Consider the following 24,272-nt stretch of genomic DNA (forward strand, 5'->3'; position numbering starts at 1 on the left):
AAAATCCATAATTATCAATCAGCTACCAACATGGAGGATTTCTCCAAGATAAAGCAAGACCTGTGCCCTGTGTTGACTGTAGTACCAACTATGTTTAAAAATGAAGAAATGACAAAATTATGGAATAGTTGAATTTTCACAATGAATTTGTTCATCTAAGCCTGTCACTGGGTATAAACTCAAATGACAGTTAATAGTAAAACTGTAAATTTTAGCTTTCTGAAAATCTAGAGCCTAGACAGTGGGCTTTCCGAATGCCCTGTCCTTTGTCCAGCCTCTACTAGGACACCAGCAGCCAACTTCTTCCTGTATGCTTCATCACAGATGGGTGGCTGCAGTACACATGGTTATCATTCCAAGCATGCCAACCCACTTTCCATCTGCCAGCACCTCAACTCTTTGCTGAGGGTTTGCTCTGATGACCAGGGGCTCCCAAAACAAGCAGATAGCAAGTTTTAAGTACTAAGGAGATAAGTTCTCTTCTCTGCCCCAACAAGAGGCTGTCCTTAATGATTCCTGAGACTTAGTGTATAAACATACTGATTCCTTCATTCCTTAGGGCACTATCTACACAATCTCCTGGGGTTCTCCAGGGAGATGGACCTACAGTTGCCCATGTTAACAGGCTTGATGATTCTCCCTTGCTGGGCTGCCTTCCCTTCCCTTTCTTATTCCCTCTGTAGGTCTTTCCTGGGAAACCTCCTAATAAAGTACATTATGTGCTTCTGGAGGAAACTAAAATAAGACTATTTTATAGAATCTTCCTATTTTAAAAATCTGCTTCCCAGGGCCACATTTAAGGGAATTTTTATTCACAAGACTTCTTTGACTTTACCTCATTCATTGAGTATGTGATTTTTTTCTTGTTTCATAAAATGAAGTGGTTGGGTCAAAATATTTTAATTATATGTTTCCCATCTCTTGTCTTCCATTTGGAAAATTTTGTCTATTGTTGAAACTTTAACTGTCAATATCTTACCCTATGTTGTGGAGATTTTCTAACTTATTCAAAAAATACTGTTTTCCTTTTGAGATACATATAGCAAAATTGATTAAATCAAGTGGTATTAATTTAGGAGTAATAAATAATAATGGGAAAAAATATTGATTGCATAGAATCTGGAGGCAGCTATTTTTCTTCTCTGTCCTCTTGTTCAAGTCTGTATGTTATCTATAGGGTGCCATGTCAGTGGACTCTATCACCGATCTGGATGACAACCAATCTCGACTACTAGAAGCATTACAACTCTCCTTGCCTGCTGAGGCTCAAAATAAAAAAGAGAAAGCCAGAGATAAGAAACTCAGTCTGAATCCTATTTACAGACAGGTTCCAAGGCTGGTGGACAGCTGTTGTCAGCATCTGGAAAAACATGGTAAGTAGACTTGTCTGTCAGCACCATTCCTTTAAGCATCTAATTTTGACTCTGTGTTCCCTTGATTGGGAGTTTCCTTGACTGGGCTCTTTACCAGACTTACTTTTGTGAAGAAAGTGAACAGATGTGAATGTTTGTTTAAGGGATTGTGGACTCAGCAAGCTTTGTTGGGGGTAATTTGATGGTATTTGGATAGCTCAGCCCTCAAGAGCTCTCAGAAGTGACTCTGGGCAAGAAATTTAGGAAAGGGCCACTTCTATTGGGCTGGGCCCACCTTCTGTCTGCAAGCCCACCTTCAAACAGAGCAGAGTCAGTTTTTTATATATATATATTGAAGCTACTCATAAAGTTTCCTCTAAAAATACTAGTTCAGCTTATTTTTTAAAACATATTTTAAAAATCATTGCTTAGATTACTAGAAAATATACTATTTTGACTATGGGTTTACATATAGCTGTTTGCCATTTTATAGATAATGTCCACTTAAAATTTCTCCACAGTAATCCTTTGCAACTAAATTACGGTTAATATGTTGGCATTGAAATGATGGCGAGTTCTTTAAAATTTTTGCTGCAATCTAGATTTTTGGCTCATTAAACTGCCATTTTCATAATGTAAATTTGTTTGCTATAGTGTAAACATGTATTTATGAACATGGAAAAAGTTTCTTAATTATTTCTTTACTCTAAAAATAATATGCTTATTACAATAAAAAATGAAAACTAAAAAAAAATTCTAAGGCAATCATGCAGACATGGTTACTGTTGACATTCTCATCTATTTGTTAGTAATAAAAATGGAATAGTTAACAAGGAATAGTTAGAAGAGTTAACATATAGCTTACTGCCTAAAGGCAAGAATCTTTTGGCCTTCCAAGGCTCTGATTATATTCCAGGTTTCTATGATATTTCAACCAAATTGCTCTAGAAAATTAAGAGACACATTCAAATTCAAATAGATTAACACTGGTCATTTTAAACCAATGGGGGAAAAAAGCAAACTTCAGAATACTTTCTTACATAATATTTTATTTGCCTGTTTTTGAACTGGGTAGCAGAGGACATGAATCATATTAGTCCTATAAACATTTGTTGAGGATTTTTCACCCTCTCCAAAATTGGTCTTTGACCATTATATTGGCCCCATCTATATTCACGTACCCAACACTTCCTCACTTATATTTCATTTGAATGCTTTCTATACTTAGGTCAAAATTCCTTATACATCCTCAATTTCCCAGAAGTACACATTTCCATAAAAAAGACAAAAATATAGCAGAGTCAAATTATATTTCTGGGATTTAGGCTGATTTTCAGATGGGACCTAGTACTTATTGTGCCTGCCCTGGTTTCTTGACACCCCTAAGCTTGAGATTCAGGTGCTTTTGGGTCTAGTTTCCATTTCAGTTTCTAATGAAAAGGGGAGAAAGATGATCACATCAATTTCTGGGACAGTAACATTTCTTTATCAGATCTATTCCTTTTCATTGTCTCCCTGTTTTTAATCAGTGACTATCTTAAGTCATAGTTACTGAATGCCTAGACTGTATCTTCTCTTTGAGGAAAATCACTGTAAGGCTATGTCAGAAAAAGGCATTGACTGTCTAAAGATTATATTAGTTCTACCTCAAAAAGTTAAATTTTAAAAAATCTCAGATTATACTTCATTGAGGTACATAGGAATTATGGCAGTCAATCTCTAGTTGCTAAATTATTATTATTATTAATTTATTTTGGTACCAGGGATTGAACTCAGGGGCAATTAATCACTGTGCCACTTCTCAGCCTGTTTTATTTTGAGACAGGGTCTCACTAAATTGCTGAGGCTGGCTCTGAACTTGAGATCCTCCTACTTCAGCTTCCTGAAGCACTGGGATTACAGAAATGTGCCACCATGCCTGGATAATGAATTATTTTTTAAACCAGTTTTAAAATGTGAAATAGTACAGTAATTGCAGAGATGATGTAATTTAAATGAATGTTTCAAAACAGATGGGAGAAATTCAGAAAAATGAATAGTCGGGCTGGGGATGTGGCTCAGGCGGTAGAGCATTCGCCTGGCATGTGTGAGGCCCGGGTTTGATTTGATTCTCAGCACCACATACAAACAAAGATGTTGTGTCCGCCGAAAACTAAAAAATAAATATTAAAAAATTCTCTCTCTCTCTCTCTCTCTCTCTCTCTCTCTCTCTCTCTTTCTTTAAAAAAATGAATAGTCCTACCTCTATAGAAAATTTCTATGTGATATCTGACGTCTGTAGAAATTTCAACTATTCAGAAATCATCTGAGAATAAGAAATTAAGTGTAGCCGAAATTAAAATTACTAAAACTTCCTATTACATTAACTTTTTTTAGTTTGCACATATGACAACTCATTTACTTCATTCAGGGTCTATTTCTGCATACTATTATATATGGAGAAATAGACCCTGAATGAAGTAAATGAGTATTAAGTATTCTACATGTATTATTTAATTAAATCATTGCATGAATTTTGAAGGGGATACTTGGTATGCTCATTTTGACATGAAAAATATAATTCTTTATTTTATTCTAAATAGCTTAATTATTCTGTTCTCAAACTCCCAGAGACAAAGAAGCAATAAATTACATGCCTGTAATCCCAGCAGCTCAGAAGGCTGAGACAGGAGGATCTCAAGTTCAAAGTCAGCCTCAGCAATGGCGAGGTGCTAAGCAACTGTCTCAAAATAAAACACAAAATAGGATAGTGCTGGGGATTTGGCTCAGTGGTTGAATGTCCCTGAGTTTAATCCCCAGTACCAAAAAAAAAAAAATGTTATCAGGTGTAATAATTGATGGCAGTGACAAGGAGATGGAAGTCCTTTGAGAAATAGATGCAAAGCAACATCTCATCCTCAAGCAAAGCATCGAATTGTACTTATGCAAATCAGCAATAACCAGCTTTTCAGTGCAGTTCTCTTAAATTATTATGGAAATCTAGGATAATACTTTAAGATACAAAACTGATAAATGGGATATTTATGGATATTATCTTTTCTGATTTTAAAAACATCTGGAAAGCCAACTAAAAAACTGTTAACACTTAATATGGCAAGTTCATAAAATTAATATATAAAATATTTATTTCAATTTAAAAGCAATAATCAATTATGTTCTGCAATAATAAAATTATTCATATTAATATAAAAACATATACCCAGAATTTCTGTAATGATAAGTAAAAAAAACTTCCATGAAGAAAACTGCAAAACTCTACCAAGATACATAAAACATGACTTACAGATTGAGGTACATTTTGTTTCTGTGTGAAAAGAAATGATATTATGATGATTTTAATTCTTTCCAAGTTAATTTATTTTATTGGCAGGAGAAAGGAAGCCCAGTAAAACTATATTAAACAAAATGCTCTCCTCCTGAAAAAACTAACAGTCCCTATTAATAACTTGGGAGTCAGATCTAGGTTCAGCTGAATCCAGGATTTGAATAATACCATGAGTGGTCTGTTTTATGGCTTTACTCTCAGATCATCTGTCTTCACATGGCTTCGAATGGCCATTAGCAGTTTCAGTCTGACATCATTCTATGCCCCCTGAAGGAAGAACACAATGCCTCTTGTAAAGTATTCTTACCCCAAAATTACACCTTAACTATCTCTTTATAGGAGTTAAATGGGATAGAGAAACTACATAGTGTCCAAATACAGATGATTGGAGGATATAAAATCAGATGATTGGAAGATATAAAGTGGGAAATCAATGCTGTTTGTCAAACCCCTTATTATGTAGCAGGGGGAGCCAGAAGGAGGGGGGAACATGTGAATTAAGAGACTAAAGACACATTGACCATGTCATGCTTTGTGAACCTTATATGGATGTTAACTGGAAATTTAATACTATTAAAGAACTATTGTTGAAATTTCTACTATGTGGTAGTGATATTACATTTTTTAAAAAAATAGAGATTTTTTAGAGCTAATTTTTAGAATACTACTTATGTTGTAGGTAGGGTATTTTTTTTTAATGCATTGACCTTATAACTCCACATCTAGGACATGATCCTAAGACAATCAGAAATGTGATCAAAGACTTTCGAACAGATTTGTTCTGAGTAGGGCCATTTATCATAACAAAGCAAGTCTGGGTATTTTGGGGAGACTTACACACCATTTGGGGGAAATTTGGAGCAAATAATGGTCCATTCATACAACAAAGTAGTTTGCATCCATTTCACATGACATTTACAAAGGAGGAGTGTTTAATGACATGAGGATTTGTGGCATAATATTGAGGGAAGGTGGTGGCATTCTCTCTCTCTCTCTCTCTATATATATATATATCTGTGTGTGTGTGTGTATATATATGTAAATATATGTTTTATGTATTTACATATTTATATACAGATATGATTATATATACATAGATATAAATTTATGTTTATATAGATATAGATATAAAAGACTAGATAAAAATAAACCAAAATTTTAAGTAATTATTTCTGTATTAGGCATCTTTAAAGTACTATTTACATTTTTCTGCATTTTGTAGATTTTCCTTAAGAGATACATTTTAGTGATTAGACAAATAAGAGACATCTATGTTAAAGTTGATGATAAAAACTAAAATCCATATAAAATTCACATTTAGGTAATTTTCTGAATAATGGAAAAATGTTACAATTTTTCTCTCATATGGAGAAGTTGCAGAAATATATAATATCATGTGGAAATTTTTCATCAGAAACCTTTATACAGAATGAATCTGATGGTGAAAGTGCTAACCCTTTGGCATCCAGAGAATATAAGTAGTACGGGATAAGGAAGTGTTAGTATACACTGTAAAGCCACTGTTGCTCTGCATGGCATGGTACTATAATGGCATTCTGTTATTTTTCTATTTTGATTTCCTCCAGAATCTCCAGACATAAAACAAAGATTATTGATTGTATTTGCTTATTTACAGGTCTCCAGACAGTGGGGATATTCCGAGTAGGAAGCTCAAAAAAGAGAGTGAGACAAGTAAGTGAAAGGTCAAGAGTGTATTGTCCATTTCATTTGACTTTTAATTGAATTATTGTGTGCTAGTTCAAGTTTATGCAAATTACCTTCTGAACATATTTTATGTACCCTCTAATTGATTATAGTATAATTTAGTTCTAGGAGATAAAATGCAACAACTCAGAAGCTCAGAAAAGTTGTTATAGAGTCAGGATCAAGCAATTGAAAGAAAATGTGTAGAAATGTCCATACCATGTTCAGTCAAAGAAAACCATTTGATAAACATCTTACTGAAAGTGTAAAAGCAGGATATTCAGAGAGTACCTAATCAGTAAGTGATACTAAGTAGAAAATGATTGTGCCTGTTTTTACTTAAATGTGACATAAAAATGTCATTAACATTCTCCTCACATAAGATACTATGTTTATGCATTTATTCTTTCAAAATTCTTTTTTTCTTTTGTTTTTGTTTTTTCTTTTGACTTTTCCTTTATTTATTTATTTATCTTCTCTGGTGCTGAGAATTGAACCCAGTTCTTCACACATGCTAGGCAAGTGCTCTACCACTGAGCCACAATCCCAGCCCCCAAAATAATTCTTAAGCTTCCACAGAACAATTGATTTCCAATTCTTTTATCATGAAACCATAGTCCTTGGTTTCCCTCAGTACTATACAACATTCTTGCAACAGAAGTTTGATATTAGACTGTCAAGAATAGGTTCCTATGATCAGACAGATCTCTGTGTTAATGATGGCTTCATAAAAGGCAAACCATCCTTTGAATCCTTTGGAAAAAATAGTTCATTTGTTAGTGAAACAAAATTTAAATGATATTTTCCCCTCTGTTGGTTCCAACAGAAGGAAATAAGGAACTCACCAACTCAAAAAAAGGCCAAATATAAACAAATTTCAGTTGGATGGAACTGATGAAATGATATTTGTTTATATTATCAAAAGTAATTGAAATAAATGCCCCTCACTTTTTTATCAAGATAAAAAGCACTTTCAGAAGTAGAAACACTTTGATTGGTTTGTGGGTTTTTATTCTTAATGATCACACAAAAGATTATTAAGCAACATTTATATTTCTCAAGAGGACTTGCAAGAAAGAAGATAGCATTGCAACATTTCCTAGACCTCTCACCTGTGCAGAACTGCAGAATATTTTCACAAATATCATCTCAATAAATCCACCCACCAGCTGTGAAAGTCGCCCCCCTCACCCTCTTCTTTTGAGGCTTAGAGAAATTTAGAATGTCAATTCAAAAATCACACAATTTAATTAGTCACTCTTACTTTATTGGCCAAGCTCTTTGAACAGTCCATTCTTTCTGCATGTGTGTGCTCAGAAAAGAAACATGTGTCTCCATGAGCACTGTTGGAGTAGTGCTGATGGAAGCCCTCTCCATTCTACCTTCCTGACACTCACTGTTAGTGAGTTGTCTGGAATCACTGACCAATTCAGGATAGTGGTGGGTAGTCACATCAGGTAGACAAATAGAGAGTGCCAGAAATTTTTCATCAGTCATATCTTGATCCAGTTAAAGGAGAATCTTTGCATGGAGGTTTATCTAAGGATTACTCAATAAAATCGAATTAGTGGTTCCTTAGAACTAGATTCTAAGTATGCAATATGTTCTAACTCACTCACCATTCTACTTTATTATACCACTCCTTAGCACTCTGGACTTTTTTTTCCCAGAACACTATTTTAAAAAGAATAGCTAGGACTGGGGATATAGGTCTGTTGGTAGAGTGCCTGCCTCACATGCATAAGGCCTTGCGTTCAATCCCCAGCAAAACACACACACACACACACACACACACACACACACACACAAGAATAGCTAATCATTTGTGAGTTTATCCCTTTATCACTTTGTCTCAACTAGTCTGAGAGATGGAGAAGGGTAGGGATATGTCTTTATTTACCAGTGTACTTGGAAGGCCTGTAATAGAGTCTAGCACACAGGAAAAATGCAGTAAATGTTTGTTGAATGAATGTTTGAACAAATGAGCTCTCATATGCATACTTAATTGCATAGGGTAAATTCATAGACTTGCATAATTATTTCTACAATGAAGAATAATGCATAAAAGAAATTGAGCTGGTCAAAGATGAAAGTATGATGTGGAGTTGTTATGCTCTTCTTACTGTTGTGTTTTCCTGCTGTTGTAAGTATTAATAGACTTAGTATAAAAATTAAGGCAGGGAATCCTTCTGGTAATTGACAAATCTAAGATAGCCTTTGTTTAAATTTTGTCATCTTTTAAGCCTTAGTTACAAATATCTTATCAGGGTTTTTAGTTTCATTATTTGCAGAATAGTCTTCTAGGTTTTTTGTTGAGTATCTTAATAAAATATAAAAATTCCAACATATCAGAATTAGTAACATGCATAACTAGTGTGCAATAGGTTGATTTCTCCCTCCCATAATTACAATTAACCCAAGTTCTCTTCTATCCCTTAGCCCTTCCTCCCAATACTCTGGTTGTGATTTTTGAAACCCTTGCTTCCATCATTAACAGGAAATGCACAGATAGTTTTATTTAAGAAGACATTTAAACTTGTATATGTATACTTACTCATGGGAATGTGTATGTGTGTATGTGTATGTATATTTACATGTAGTCATGGATATAAATACATATATATTCATAGCCAGGTTGTGTAGACTCTGAGGATCAAAGCATTATGTTGTTTACTTTTCCTTCTTGGGGTCTGTGCAGACTTAGTACCAGATGGTACACATTAAAACATTTCTTTTGGTGGACTCTGAACATTGAGGTATGTTATGTGACTGCCACTTGAACCATTGTTTTTCCAGTTACGTGAGGAATTTGACCGTGGGATTGACGTCTCTCTGGAAGAAGAGCACAGTGTTCATGATGTGGCAGCCTTGTTGAAGGAGTTCCTGAGGGACATGCCAGATCCCCTTCTTACTAGAGAGCTGTACACAGCTTTCATCAACACTCTCTGTACGTAGTACAGCCATATTTGTGGGAAAGTATCCCTGGAATACTGGGATGTCCAGCTCACTCATGAAATGTGTTTGCCAACAACTGTTTTTGTCCTTATTCATCAGTCTCTAATGAATGTGGTATTTGGGGAATTTTCTGAGGTTTACTCTAGGTAGAATTATTAAGAAGAATTTGCAATAAAACAAATGGAAATAGTCAAGAAGAATTGGGTATGCTTTCAAATGACCCCCAGGACAGGAAAAAGTGCTATAAATTGATGCTTGGAGTACCCGTGAGAGATCAAAGTGAGTCTGTGCCTAAAAATGAGCTGAAAATTCAAGTACAAGGAAGAAGGAGTCAAAGAAAGTAGAAGGAGGAAAGTGGGCATAAAACATTTCAGGGGAAGTAAGATGGCATAGCTCAATTTCAGGACTTTTAATGTACCTGCTTCTGGGGCTGCAGATAAAGACTCCATGAATATCTAGGGAGAGGAGAGATAGGGCAGAGCTGTGTCATCCTGCATACATGTCTTCCTCCAGTGCTTTGATTCAAAAGGGATCACAAGAGAACAACAAAACCATGTCTTTGTTACATGTCTCAGGTATTACCAAAAAAAAAAAAATCTGTCCCTTGTGTATTTGTCAACAGGAAACGACCTCAAATCCATTATAAGTTCAAATTTCAGAACATCTATCAATTCGAGGCCATTGTTAGTAAATATTTACCAACAATAGACTGAAATCCATTAAATCAGGATGAGTAATGCCAGAGAAAGGAAGGACATGAAAGTAAGGGGAATAGAACCGTCTTTCTCATGAAGTCTCTAGATGTTCTATTTCCCCAGGTCTAATTGTTCTTTCTGTCATAGAACCTTATGACTAAATTGCTAAAGTAATGGGAGAAAGGTGAAGGCATAAACTGGCTTTCCTTGGTAACTTCTTTGTTAAGTCAGTTGAAAAGAGGTCATTCCTCCTCCCTTCCTTCTCTGTGTCTGAACCATGTGAGCTCCCCTCGTTCTCACTTAGAGCAATTCTCTCTGCCTTTCATAGTGTTGGAGCCAGAGGAACAGCTGGGCACCTTACAGCTCCTCATCTACCTTCTACCTCCCTGCAACTGCGACACCCTCCATCGCCTCCTACAGTTCCTTTCCATCGTGGCCAGGCATGCTGATGACAATGTCAGCAAAGATGGGCAAGAGGTATGGACCCCTTCACTTCCATGGATGATGTGACTCTTCCTTTCTCCTGATTTTTAAAAGGGCAATCCATTAATATGGCCATCAGTTGAAGAAAATTACACCTTCCATCTCTGACCTGTCTATAAAGAAAGAAATCAATACAAAATCTTCTTTGGAGGGCAGTCCCTAAATGCACATTAGCCTCCTTGTATGCTTCAAGGATGCTTCCAAATGAGACTGTCATTTTCCATGATGATGCTTTACTCAAGACCATGAATTTTTGTTTGTGAAGAGAAGACAAACAACGTGCTATAGAGGTGATTGCAATCATGTGAAAGTAGAGCAGTGGGGGTGAGCGGAGGCTACCAACCTTGTAACTGGTTTGATCTGATTCTTTAACTTAGAGCCCAAATAAGACATCCCATTCTTACTTTGTTAGTTTGTCTCTAGGGGGTCTCATCTGTACTAGGAGCAAGAAGTCCAGAACTTCACTGAGAGGAGTCTTTTTTCTCCTTAAAACTCCCCCCATTAATAGGGATTTGCTGAATGCAATAGAGAGTCAGTCTTCTTCCAAACCAGATGTAGAGGGCAGTGGAAGGTCTAATCTTTGCTGTTGCATCTCAATGTCACATAGTGTCAACTGATAAAGGAAGGTTAAGCATAATCCCACAGACCATTTAGGCATGTTCTGGTTGAACCTAGATACGACTCAGGCCACAGTGATTACCTGATCTGAGGTTTGGGGCTTTATTTTTTGTTTGGTCACTCTCATGCTTCAAAATGTTTTTCAAGATCTTTTTTTTGGTTTCGTCCTTGGACAAAGGAAGTGTTGGCTTCTATTTTAAATGGCCTACTATCAGTTACTCTGTTTAATCTTCACTTTCACAAAAAAGCCCTTTCCCATCTGATCCCATGCAGTCAAACATCTCCTTGCCATCAGATTTCCCAGGAGGGCTCAAACCCTTAAATGTACTAACTAACATGCACTGTTAATCAACAAGAAGAAGCTACAGCCACCCCAAATTTACTTAATCATAGGAACTTTTATTTAAATAACTGTTAAACAGAGCTCAGCTATATTGTGGATTCAGTTCTGGTCTTGTCAAATTTAGTTCCCAAAGTAGATGGTCATGTGCATTTTTTTCACTCTAATCTAGAAAAGCAATTCTGCATTTCTCCTCCCCCTCCTCCATGTGAGTGTGAGAATGGAACTTTCCTGAGTTAGCCATTTATCTCTATGGGAGTTATAATTAGTGAAACCCCTGCTAGCTTCAGGTTTCATAATATGACCCTGACACCTCATTTCAGCATACACAGCTCTTTAATGGAAGTACTATAATTCTCATAATTGTTACGTAGTTATATTACCTGTCTGGGTGTCAGCCTTTATCGACTGAAGATTTAACAGAAAATGTAGAGTCATCTGCCTGATAACTAGGTAAAGACAGAGCCTCATGTCAGAAGGTACACCCGTTGCCTCTGTGACATTCCCTGTGTGCTATGTGAGAAGAAGAAGGTTGGGTCTCAGGTGATTAATAATGCATTGAGGAAAGTGAAAAGTCCAGTCAAACTTTATACAATATTGCCTTTTTAGAATTATTTTCAGATATTTTTCCATTACAAAGCTGAACAAGACTCCATTGCCTATGATCAAATAAAACATTCTTTGATAGGTATAAGAAACTTACCATGTTGTAATACCAGCTACAATTTATGTCTCTCCTTCCATGTGCTGGCTTAGTAAATATATTTATATAAAATATTTATGTGTACACACATACACAAACACACAAAGAAATTCTAACAGGCAAAAGAGATATCATTGTCTACATGTTTCACGGTGGAAACTTAGGGCCAAAAGGGTTAGGTAAGTTACGCAGCACCCCACAGGGAACCTTCACTAAGGGTCATGCAAGTGGCACATTTATACATTTCATCACTCCGAGGAGGTGTCATGTACCTAATGGCCACTGTAGATTTGCAGAGTTATTAGGACAAAATCCTAGCAGATGATAGTAAAATATCATGAAGAAGGCCCTCCTTTTTCTAATTCACACAATGTTGTCATAATGGCTAGTGGTCAGATTGATTTTATGACTAGTAAATGTCCAGCTGTGCTTCAAACCCAAGCCATTCTAACTTACTGAGAAAAGAAATGTAAACTAGGATTTAGAAGAAATAAACTGAAATTCTACTGAGGGTACATCTCAGGTTTTTGTAGCTTCTGGATGATTGAAATTTGGCACCAAGTATTTTTTCTTGTGGATGCTGCCCTGTATGCTGTAGTTTGTTTAGCAGCATCCCGGCCTCTACATACTAGATAGCAGTAGTAATATGCCCCAAACACAAGCTGTAACAGCCAAAAATATGTCAAAACATGCTAAGTCTCTACTTGGGTTGAGAGGAGTCAGAATTACCCCTGATTGTAAAGCTCTGGTGGTTCTATAATCCACTGACTATGTGTACTTGGACAAATCTTATTTGCCTTCCTATACCTGGATCTTATCATCTAAACTCAGGGAATGTAAATTCCAACTAGGATCCAGACACAGTGTGCACACCTATAGTCCCAACTACTTGGGAGGATGAGGCAGGAAAATTGCTTGAACCCAGAAGTACAAGACATATCAAGATTCTATCTCCAAAAAATAAATTCTTTGAAGGCACTAAACAGTGTATCAGGCCTAATTTGGTTTAAGTAATATAAAAATATCCTGGTAACAATAAATTTGTACAAAGAAGCAAGGGATCATGAAGGTTTCCAGACACTCTTGGATTAACCTTGCATCAAAATGAAGGACTAATGATTAAAATAAGAACATTATTGAAACATAAGAACATTATTACTTCCCTGAGAGGTTTGAAGTCACATGAAAGCAAACAGCCAGTGCAGCCATCTTGGACTCAAGTAAACACTACAGAGAAGAGTCAGTACTGAGAAAACAAGAGGAAATTGGGCCATGTTCATAGAGTATTTCATTCCTCTGTTGGGTTAGGTGATTCTTTCTACTAAGACCTGAATATTTGGAAGGCTTTGGTAACAGGTGATATAATTCATGCTGTGGATTTATTTGAGACAGGGAGAGAATGAGTTAGGAAGCTTTTATCAATAGCAATACAGAAAACAGCAATTCCTTTTAAAAATGTTTCCATTTAAGGATGATCTTGGTATTTGAGTCTTGTATGTCCTGAGTACTTTCCCTGAGTTCCTCTAAACCATTTATTGCCATTTAGGAATTTTTCCAATGACTGTTCTGATATGCTGTGGCATCTAGGAGGTGCAGGAGAGGTGAGGACACAAGGTAGAGTTAGGGAATGCAGTGCAAAGTCACTGTCAAAATTCAGAGAAGGAATGAACATGGACCAGAAGAGTTAGGAATGGCTCCATGTAGGAGACAGAATGTAAACAACATATCAAAGGGTGCAAAGGGATTGAGTAGATGGACCACAAAATCATGGCATAGGGTTAGGAGTTAGCTAAACTCCTTGAGTGCAAGTTAAGGGTGGGGATAGAGAAAAAAGAAAAAGTTTTTATGTTTAAAAGATTTTAGTTGGTTTGGCATGAGCAGGAAGAGAACACAGAATGGACAGACTAGAGAAAGGCTGCAAATCTAATTATTAAATAAGGCCAAGAAACAAAGCATTTCCAACTTCTCTTACCTATTTGTTACTTTATATTATCCAGTTGTTGTTGTCACTGTTTTATGGATTACAAAAAAGAAGAGAACTAAACCAGATTGTCAAGTAGCCCTAAAGCTCTCACGTGCTCTGTCAACACCTTGCTGCACGACCTTGTTATGATGAAACAGAGGAAGAGGAAGGAGCTGGGGAAGGTCTGAGCTTCCTCATCTATAAAATGAACATAACATTTCCTTTCTAGTAGGTGCTTGAAATCCAATACACCATTAGCTGGTGGGACTTGAAAGATATCTAAAAGAAAGGCATGAGGAAAATTATTTACTAATCAATCAGTGCTTTTCTTGAAGCAAAAATAGTGATATTTTATTGAATTGTGGTGTTTTGCTCTCTTGTTTTATTCCATTTTGTTTAGTTTGCTATTTGCTTTGCCACTTAGGAAAAAGAGAAATTCCCAAATCTAAGAAATATTTCATTTCTTCTAGAAACAATAGAATAGAAACAAAATTGAAACCTCCAGAGCATTGGTTTTTCAGAGAATCCGAGAACCCCCTGGCATTGCATGGAAAACGTGGTGTGAATATGGGCTTGTGTGGTGAGAGAGTCCATAGTTGGCATAGAGTTCTCAAAGGGTTTATATACAAGGCAAAAAAGAACCAAAGTAGAGCTGAAATGACTGATCTTTGAGGAGGTAAATGCCTCTAGGAAGTGGTAAATTGGCTTTGGAACTTTGGCAGGATCAGTGCCTGCCTTGCCTCTGCCTCCTCCAGCCCAGCTTTAAAGCTCATTTTCCCATCTCCCCATGCCACAGCAGGGTCTGCCAAGCCTACAGCCAACTTGAGGAGGTGCACTCATGTGACAGAGTATGAGGCCACCTGGAGTGTGGCCAATAGCATCCCTTCTTACTGCACTGACTCCTAGCTCTAGCTCTGGGGCCACCCCATCTATAAAATAAAGACAACAGCAGCTGTTTTGGGAGCTTATACTAAGAAAGAGTTGAAATAGTCTGAGCAAAGCCCCTATCCCAGAGTCTGTACACACTAAACTTTTAATAAATGTGAGCTATTTATATGAGGCTTAGAAAGTGATCCATGTTGCTTATTTAGTGAAGATAAAAGTTTTCCTTGTATTGGCTGGCTGATTAAATAATGCAATAATGTCCTGGCCTCCAGTGCATGTACTACCTAGACATACCATATATGTACAATAAAATATATGCTGAAACATGGGGAGCAAGGGTGGAAGATGTCTGGGAGCAAATCCCCTTTCCAGTTTAAATAACAATAAAACGGAAAAACAAAGCAAAACCAAAAAGTGGTAACAAACCACAGCAGCCTGGTCCGCAGCTGGAATCTATGTGCAATTTTACAGACGGATTGTATTGCATTCCCAGAATAGCAACCAGAGAAGGATAGAGCGGAAACAGAACTCTGGATTGTCCTTGTACTAAACATTCTTTTAAAAGAAAACAAAATCTTCCATTTGTTAATGTTAAAAATGGAGAAAACCCTAATATTACTTTAAAGTGGGGAGGGGAAGCACTAAATTTGCCTCTGAGTTCTAAATGGAAGAATTTGAAAATGACACGGATTTGATTTTATCCTTAACCATGAATTTCCAGGAAGAGAAATGAAAACTTGTCAAACTTTACATCAACAAGATAAAAGAAAAAAAAAACAAAAATTAATAAATGAATGATTTGTTTTCTGAGAGAGAGAGAGAGAGAGAGAGAGAGAGAGAGAGAGAGAGAGAGAGAGAGAGAAATGGAAGGTTCTGCAGAAAGGATGCTTTCTTTTAAATTCCTAGTGTTTATTGCACAGAATAATTTCCCTTGGCACCAAATCATTTACCTGAAAATGGCCTCACCTTCTAAAAATAAAGCAAGCCGTGTGCCACACTAGAGTTGCAGGACAGGTGGCCAGCAGCTCTGTGCTCGACAGGAAGAGGGCAAAACTCAGGGACCTTCATCTCAGCTGTTCGTTAAGACTCCTGAATTCTATGCTGACACCCATGTACATCTCAAAGGCTGTGTATATCTTCCCAGAGAAAAATCCTTACCCTCAATAGTCCTAGATTTTCAGCTAGAATTGACAAGAGAAATAAAAATTCACACTGACCAGTAGTTCTCAACTAGGGAAATTTTGACCCTCAGAGGACATATTGCCATGTTAGGAAACAACTGGAGGTGGAGGGATACTACTAGCATTTAGTTGACTAAGGCCAGTCAACATTCTGCCATACAGCACAGCCCCTGCAGCAAAGATTTCTGACTCCAAATGTCACTAATGCTGAGGTGGAGAAATCACAGCCTAGAGAAACTTACCCAGATTATCTCTCCTGTGTGAAAAAAAAAAAAAAAGAACCAAATGAGTAAAAAGAAGTTCTATGGATGGCGTTGTAGCTCAGTGGTAGAGCAATTGCCTAGCATGTGTGAGGCACTGGGTTCGATCCCCAGCATCACATAAAAATATAAATAAACTAAGGTATTGTGTCCATCTACAACTAAAAATTTTAAAAAGGAAATTCCAAGCCTTTAAAATTTCTCCTATCTCTTATTATAATTCTTAGGAATTACTCCTAAGACAATACTCAGCCAATCTCACAAAGCATCTTTGTGAGTACACTGTTTTTGTACCAGTTTTAATAATAACAGAACATTGAAAACAGCATAAATATCCATTAGTTGGCTGTGATTAAAACAAATCAGGATCTATTCATGTAATAGGATACTAGGAACCAATAAAGGACTAAAATAGGACTTTTTGGAAATTGACAGATCAATGAAATTTATTTTTAAGAGAAAATAAGCAAGGCACAAAATAATACATTGAGTGTGACCCCAGTTTATATATATATAATTGCACAGAGAAAAGCAACTGAACAGTTGGTTCTTGGAAGTGATGAAATAATTATGGGCATGTAATTTCTATATGCTTATTTTGCTTTCTATTTCTTGATGTGTCAAACATGAGTCATTTTTATACTTCCAGCTAAAGAGTAGTTCCTTTCCTTTACCATGTATTCCCCTTTAGCTCCTCCCATCTTTTTCCCTCCTTCTCCATGAGACCTTTTGAAGAAAGTGTCTCCATTCACTGTTTCTACTTCTTGCCACACCATCCAAATGGCTCTGAACTAGGCCATCAGAACCACCAGAGTTCAATCTACAGGGGAGCATAATACCTTGGTGAACATCTACCACAGGGGAGCACACACTTGAAATTCCCCTAGGATTTCTTTTCAGGCACAGGTTTCTCTTATTCTGACCCAGTCTTGGCCTGCTTCATCAGGTGCTCCTTAAGGTTGTTGAAGTCTAACAAAATCAATCTCAGACCTCCATGTTCCTTGACTACTCTATTTTCATTTTTTTTTTTTTGGTTTGTTTCTTCAAACATGGAATCATCACCCTCAGCATTATCCCTCTCATTTTCTCTACCTCAGTAATTTTGGATGCCTCTCTTCACCCCTACTTCTTCCACCTTAGTTGAAAAGCTAACCACTGTAACCTAGATTGTGGTGATGTGTCTCAGGTATTCTCATTCCATTGTATGTGCCATTCCCTGGGCCATAGATTGTTAGTTGAAAGATGCAGCCTTTCCTGCAACACCCCCTGCTGCACTGAGCTTCCTGACACTCCTTAATGTATTTTCCATGCTTTTGTCATTGCTTATGGTGTTTATTGTGAAATTGCCCCCTGCCCCAGATTCTCTGCTTTTCAGCCCAGCAAACTCCATTCTTCCATCTAGATGTTGTCCAAATACTGCTACCTCTATGGTAGTGTTCCCATGGATTCTGGAGTTGACAGCTTTATACTTCATGTTCACTACCTGAAAATGATAGGCTTATTTCCTTCCTAGAATGTGAGCCCTTTAAAATTAGGGCTGTGCTATGATTGTTGTTGTAAAAAAAATTTAAATAGTATCCATGAAAAATTCCTAGCCTGTGATAGGTGCTGATTTGGATGGATCAATAAAAACATTATGGACTGATGGGAAAAGGGATGGATGAAGAGATGGATGGGTGAATATCAATATTTTTTTAAGTATAGACAGGATAGAAATTTTATATAGTACCAGTTTCATAATAAACACCTTGAAATTGAAAAATTTTATTCAATATGTTTTTGAGATGACAACTGAACTCTGAGCTTCAATCCAATATATGAGACAAAAGGAAAATGATAGTATCTTTCATGGATTCTGACAGATGATATTGTTCTTGCAGGGGAAAAAAATGGAAAAGGAAAGAACTTTCTTTGATTGAATCATCCAGTATTTTGAAAAGCAAACAAAACTACAGTCCTTGTATTCCCTTCTCCAATAGGTCACTGGGAACAAAATGACATCTCTAAACTTGGCCACCATATTTGGGCCCAACCTGTTGCACAAACAGAAGTCATCGGACAAAGAATTCTCAGTCCAGAGCTCAGCCAGAGCTGAAGAGAGCACGGCCATCATTGCTGTGGTGCAGAAGATGATTGAAAATTATGAAGCCTTGTTCATGGTAGGTGGCCCTGATTTGGCAGAACATCTTAGTGAACTGCCTTTTGATTGCCTTTGGTGACATAATGAAACACAAATTCACTACCTTGTGGTTTATAATGCTGATTGTTGAGTGAATTCATTGGAAGTTAGACAGTTTTGGTAGGAATAGAAATTTTTATAACATGATATTACTGTAAGTTTTTGATTCCATGTTTAAACAAACATACCCTAATTATAAATTTCATTTTGTTGTCCCGTAAACAAGAATCATATTTTGGAGTCATTTAATTATTCATAAAGCAGTGATCCTTGTTCAAAATATTGATAAAACCCTTCTCTTTGGAATTCTGTCTGTGGTCCTTGTGAGTTCATGTGTTCATGAATGTGTGTAATCCTCAGTGACAGTACCTTCTCCAGGGTCAATTTTGACATTTTGTGTCCTGTATGAAGCTTCACCTTTCCTTCCTGTGTCTTTTTTCTGTCTTTTTTTTTCATGCCTTTTTTCTGTCTCTTGAACCCCATTGCTGTTCTTATTGATGTTTATCTTATTCAACATTGTGTTACGGTCATTTGTGACCATTTCCCCTAGTAGATTATAAATGCATTTAAAACAAGGGCTGTGCCCTTGTTATCTCCTCTCTGTATCCTCTGTACAGTTTTGGAAGGCCCTCCATCTGGCAAGCACTCAATAAATATTTTTTTGATTTGTATTGAATTACCAGTTCCTGTTTTCCTTCATAAAACTGCATTGCTTGCTCCAGCTTCCCTTGAAACATTAGAACAAATGCCAATTCTCTTCTATTTCTGTTCTCCACTTATATTACATGTCAAAATTTACAGGAACTGTCTCCATGTTTCTTCTCTCATTTCTCTTGTCAATTTGCGAGCACCATAAAGCCTAGCTATTCCAGTAGAGTCTTCTGTGACTCTTTCAATCAAGAATAAAAATTGGCTCATTTGAATATTCTTAAGTTTGTCTATGCTATCAAATGTCTTACATAGATCGATCTCCATGCTTCTCTTATGTTAATTTTTTAAATAAATTTGAGAGCTAGTGGTTTAGAATACTTGCCCTCTGTGTCTTACCTATATGATTATGACCAAGTAATTCAATGCTCAGTAGGTATCAATTTCAGCTCCTATAGAATGGGAAAAATGAAAATCTGATCTAGTTCCCAGAGTAGATGTCAGAATCATTTAATATGTGAAAGCATTATTGAAACTGTAAATGTCTATGTGAGTGTTTATTAATAATTTTATTACTTGGGCAACACAAGCTGCCTCAAATCTCAGTACTCTAATACCACAGATGTAAATATCTTGTTGACATGATATCTTGTTGTTGAATCAGATATTTGGCAGATAGCCTTGCAGGTGATGACTGAGGAACCACATCACTTTGCATTTTGAGACACTGCAATCCTTTAAGGTTTATGGGCAAATTTAGAAGAAGCATCCAACAAATATGCACTAAGATCGCATTGGCCAGAACTTATTCACAAGCCACTCCTAACTAGAAGAAAGACTTGGAAATGTATTCAGGCTAGATGCCCAGGAGGAAGAGCAAACGGACTTACCCACAGTGAAAAAAGTTCCCTGATGTAGAATGGTGTCCCATTCCTTAGCATCTCTCAAATATTGTCCCTGTGTAGCACATGGTAAGATCTCAAAACTGTTGAATTAGTCATCAACTCTATATAAATTTCACACTTCAGCCCCAATCCTCATAATTAATTACATATTTGGATGAATCAAATGTCTGAACTTTTCAACATTTTTGTCAAGTTTTAAGTCACATATCATCTTGCCAAGTAGTCTTGGCATTACTTCATGTTCTCTGAATTATTTTTAGCAAAATAATACCTCTCATCAATCTTAATTCTATTCTCTAAATTCTGTCTAAGCATAGTTTTCCTTTATATTAAACTATAAACCATCACACATTTCTTTTCACCTCAGATACTAACAAAACTCTTCCTGGCATCCTTGAAAGTGTAGCTGCTGCCTCTTAATTGTGCCATCCTATTTCTCCCCGTTTCTGGCCACTTGTAATACTAACAGCAGCAGGGGGAAAAAATCAGTATTCCACTTTTTTCAACCTTCCCAAATCTAATCTTTTTAAAATTTTTTTATAGTTGTAGATGGACAGCATGACTGTATTTTATTTGTTTCATTTTATGTGGTGCTAAGGATTTTTTTTTTATTGATCGTTCCAAACATTACAGAGCTCATGATATATCATCTTTCATACATTTGACTCAACTGGGTTTTGAACTCCCTTTTTTACCCCAAATACAGATTGCAGAATCACATCTGTTACATACTCACATTTTTACATGATGGCATATTAGTGACTGTTGTATTCTGCTACCTCACACATGCTAGCAAGTGCTCTGCCACTGAGCTACAGCCTCAGCCCCCCAAATCTGATCTTTGTTTATCATTCTATGCAGGAATAGGTGTTGAGATTCTCTTAGGTAGTACTCATGTGTGTTCGCAAGATATGATCTTTATTTCTTAAAGAGGACTTTCTTGACCACTTGGTCAAAAATATAACTCCTTGTGCTGGGGATATAGCTCAGTTGGTAGAATGCTTGCCTCACAAGCATAAGGTCCTGGGTTCAATCCCCAGCACCACAAAAAAAATGCAACTCTTCCACCCCTGACACCATCCCCCCCACAAACATCCTCACCTCCTGTTCCTATTCTCTGCTTTTTCTCCTTAGCACTCACCAATACCAATGGAGAGTTTTACAGATTTCTTTTTTTTTAATGTGTTTCCTCACTAAAATGTAAATTTTTGTCCATTTCCATCTACTTTCTTTTTTACATCATGCCTGTGCCCAGGACATGGTAGAAAAAAATAAATATTGGTTGAATTAATTTCCCTGTTACCAATCCTTGTTCTTTATACATGTGAGAATCTTTGAGCATGGAGAAATTAAGGATACCTTTCTTAGAGTGAGTTAATCAACAATATAATCATTCTTGATTATAGGAATTGTGTATTGAGAAAAAGAACAGCAGAGTGAGAGGAAATAGGGAGCAAAGATTCCAAGTTGGATCTATAAGAATAAACTGTTGCCAGAAAACTTAAATATAGTCATGTCCCTGCTCCTCATTAGCTACATGATTTTTTTTAAGTGCCAGGAATTGGTATTGAACCCAGAGGCATTTAACCACTCAGCTACATCCCCAGCCCTTTTTATTTTTTATTTGGGACAGGATCTTCCCAAGTTGCTGAAAGCCTCACTAGGTTGCTGAGGCTGACTTTGACCTTGTGATACCCCTGATTCAGTCTCCTGAGCTGCTGGGATTACAAGCTATATGCATGCACCACTGTGCCAAGCATGATTTCATTTTCTTTGATTTCTTTGGTTATCAAAGGACTATGTTGAATGAGTGATATCCAAGATCCCTTCTCCTTCTAAAATTTTCATGATTGAATATCCCAGCACCAACTTCCCATCCTTCTTAAAGAAAATTGCATCACATTTTGGATTTTCTTGGCATATTTGGCATTTCAGAATTTAGTTGGTTATTACCAAGGTTAGCAGTTGGTTCACAGAGCTGGTCTGTGTGGGTGGACAAAAATGCAGCCATATATATAGCTATTTCATTTTGTTTTGGTTTTCTTTTTAAAGAAGCTTTTAGAATTGTTCAATTTTCAAACAAGGAAGGATGAAGCTGGTGGGTGGGGCCTGAAAGGTAAAGGTAGATAGCAATTGTGAAGCTTCACTTCTTGAAAGGGTTTATTTTATGAGCTGGGAAAGGAAGGTGTCACTTCCATTAATACTAGAAAGGGAAGACTTGTTAGGAGAAGTGGCTCTGAGGTTGTTCTTGAAGGCAGAATGTGTCCTGAAGACAGTGATTCCTCAGAATTGATGGAAGGGATATAGAATCCCCCAGAGACCTAGCAGGGACTCCCAAGAATATTGTGTGTCCTTAATTTCTTAATGCTGAGACTGCCTCTCTCATGTGGCTAGGATCTGGGTTAATGGGCAAAGGCAGAAACAAACCTGGCTTTGACCCACAGTACAGAATAAGCACTTAGATCCAGAGGCTAACACATACTTCAGTCTCGGACAGTCTTTTGCACATGATAATTTGCTTTTCAACCCTGGTTTGGAAATCTTACAGCTAGAAATAGGTCATGATACAAACATCATGATCACTCTATCGAAAGGCAGAGGCAGCACGTTTTAATAGTGGTTCTCAAACTTGAGCATGTGGCAGAGTTTTCATGGAAACTTGTTAAATATTCATGTTCCTGGGTCATTCTACAGAAAATGGAATTGAGTAGCACCTGCATAGGGACCTCGAATCTGCACTTGTTAATGTACACCTCCAGAGAGTTCTAGTAGCTTCCTACCCTATACCTTGAGAAACCACATCTTGAGCAACACTGGTAGGGGAGAAAGACCATGAGCTTTTGAATGAGTTACCAAAATAAAGATTGCTGCTTGGACATTTATTTGCTGTGTGATCTTGGGCCCCATAATTAACTTCCCTAAGCCTTCATTTTCCTGTTGTAAAAAAATGAGATGAAGTACCCTACTTTATAGGATAGTTTTGAAAATTAGAAATGCTACTGAAAGGCACCTAGGATAGGATTAACATATACTAGGCACTCAAAAAATAAAAGGATTTCTGCTATTATTGCCCTAAAGTGATAAGGAGCCTGCTCTGTGCAAGCAGGGTCAGGTGTCACCTTGGAAACAAAGCCCATCCTGACCACTATGTGTGATACTGTGATCTGCTCCTAGTCCTTTACCCTGCTCTTCTTTTTCTTTTTTCCACATTTAACCTCACATTTTACTTATTTATTATACTTATTAATACCTAATAGAATGCAAATCTTATGAAGGCAGAAATTGTTTTTTGTGAGTGTGTTGTTCACTGACATCCACAGCACCTAGAAACTACTTGACAGAAGATGGTGCTCAGTAATTGTTTCTTAAATAAATATTGTAACTTTCTGTTGCTAGAAAATAATGTATTTTTGTTATTGTTCTTATTTGGTTTTGGTTCTGTGCCAATACTCCTAAGATTCCTGTCCCCTTAAATCATGACCCTCCATTTCTGCTGTCAACAACTATTTAGAAACATAAAATGATACTTACTGGAAACACCAAATATAAAAAATAAGAATTATTTATTTCTAGAAATGGTCATTGGTACTATCCTAAATAGAAAGCATTCACTGAATAAATCATTGACACACTAATTGTTCTGAAAATTGTTGCTTCAGTACTGATTTTGGGAATCTCAATGCATTATGCTCTTGGAATTAATAAGAACTTCAGAGTAGAGTGGAGAAAACTGTCAGCACATTCTCAGGCTTGATATGACAGGATTCCTACTAGGCCTTTTTGGAGCTGGGCAAGGAAGAGAAGGCACTCGCCTTGTAAGCTGATGAAAAGTCCGGAGTGCAGTGGAGACGTGGGAAAACTACTGCATTCCCACCCCACTAGTTGTCAGCCTGAGATGAAGACCAGCTCAGGGCATGTGGGAAATTTCATATGAGCACTACTGGGAGCAAGGGTCAGAAGCTATGATGAGGATTCCAAGCTCAGAAGCCAAGCTTTGCTTTGTGTTCTCTTCATTCTCACATGCAAAGTGCATTTTCTTACAACTTCTTTTGCACGCCAAGTCAAAAGGAGTCAAG

At 36.9% G+C, this 24,272-nt stretch overlaps 1 protein-coding gene across 7 annotated transcripts in view; it reads left to right on the top strand.

Annotated features, from left to right (window-relative positions):
- Arhgap6 (Rho GTPase activating protein 6) overlaps positions 1-24,272 on the top strand; it is a 451,538-nt gene that overhangs the window by 404,257 nt on the left and 23,009 nt on the right. For all 7 annotated transcript variants that reach the window (XM_026395146.2, XM_026395148.2, XM_077793573.1 and 4 more), the window contains 5 exons: positions 1,178-1,373; positions 6,314-6,369; positions 9,178-9,328; positions 10,360-10,508; positions 18,444-18,623. In XM_026395146.2, coding sequence (XP_026250931.2) covers positions 1,178-1,373; positions 6,314-6,369; positions 9,178-9,328; positions 10,360-10,508; positions 18,444-18,623 — 732 coding nt within the window. The remainder of the gene's footprint in view (positions 1-1,177; positions 1,374-6,313; positions 6,370-9,177; positions 9,329-10,359; positions 10,509-18,443; positions 18,624-24,272) is intronic.

Source organism: Urocitellus parryii, chromosome X, assembly GCF_045843805.1.
Source record: "Urocitellus parryii isolate mUroPar1 chromosome X, mUroPar1.hap1, whole genome shotgun sequence".
NCBI lineage: Eukaryota > Metazoa > Chordata > Mammalia > Rodentia > Sciuridae > Urocitellus > Urocitellus parryii.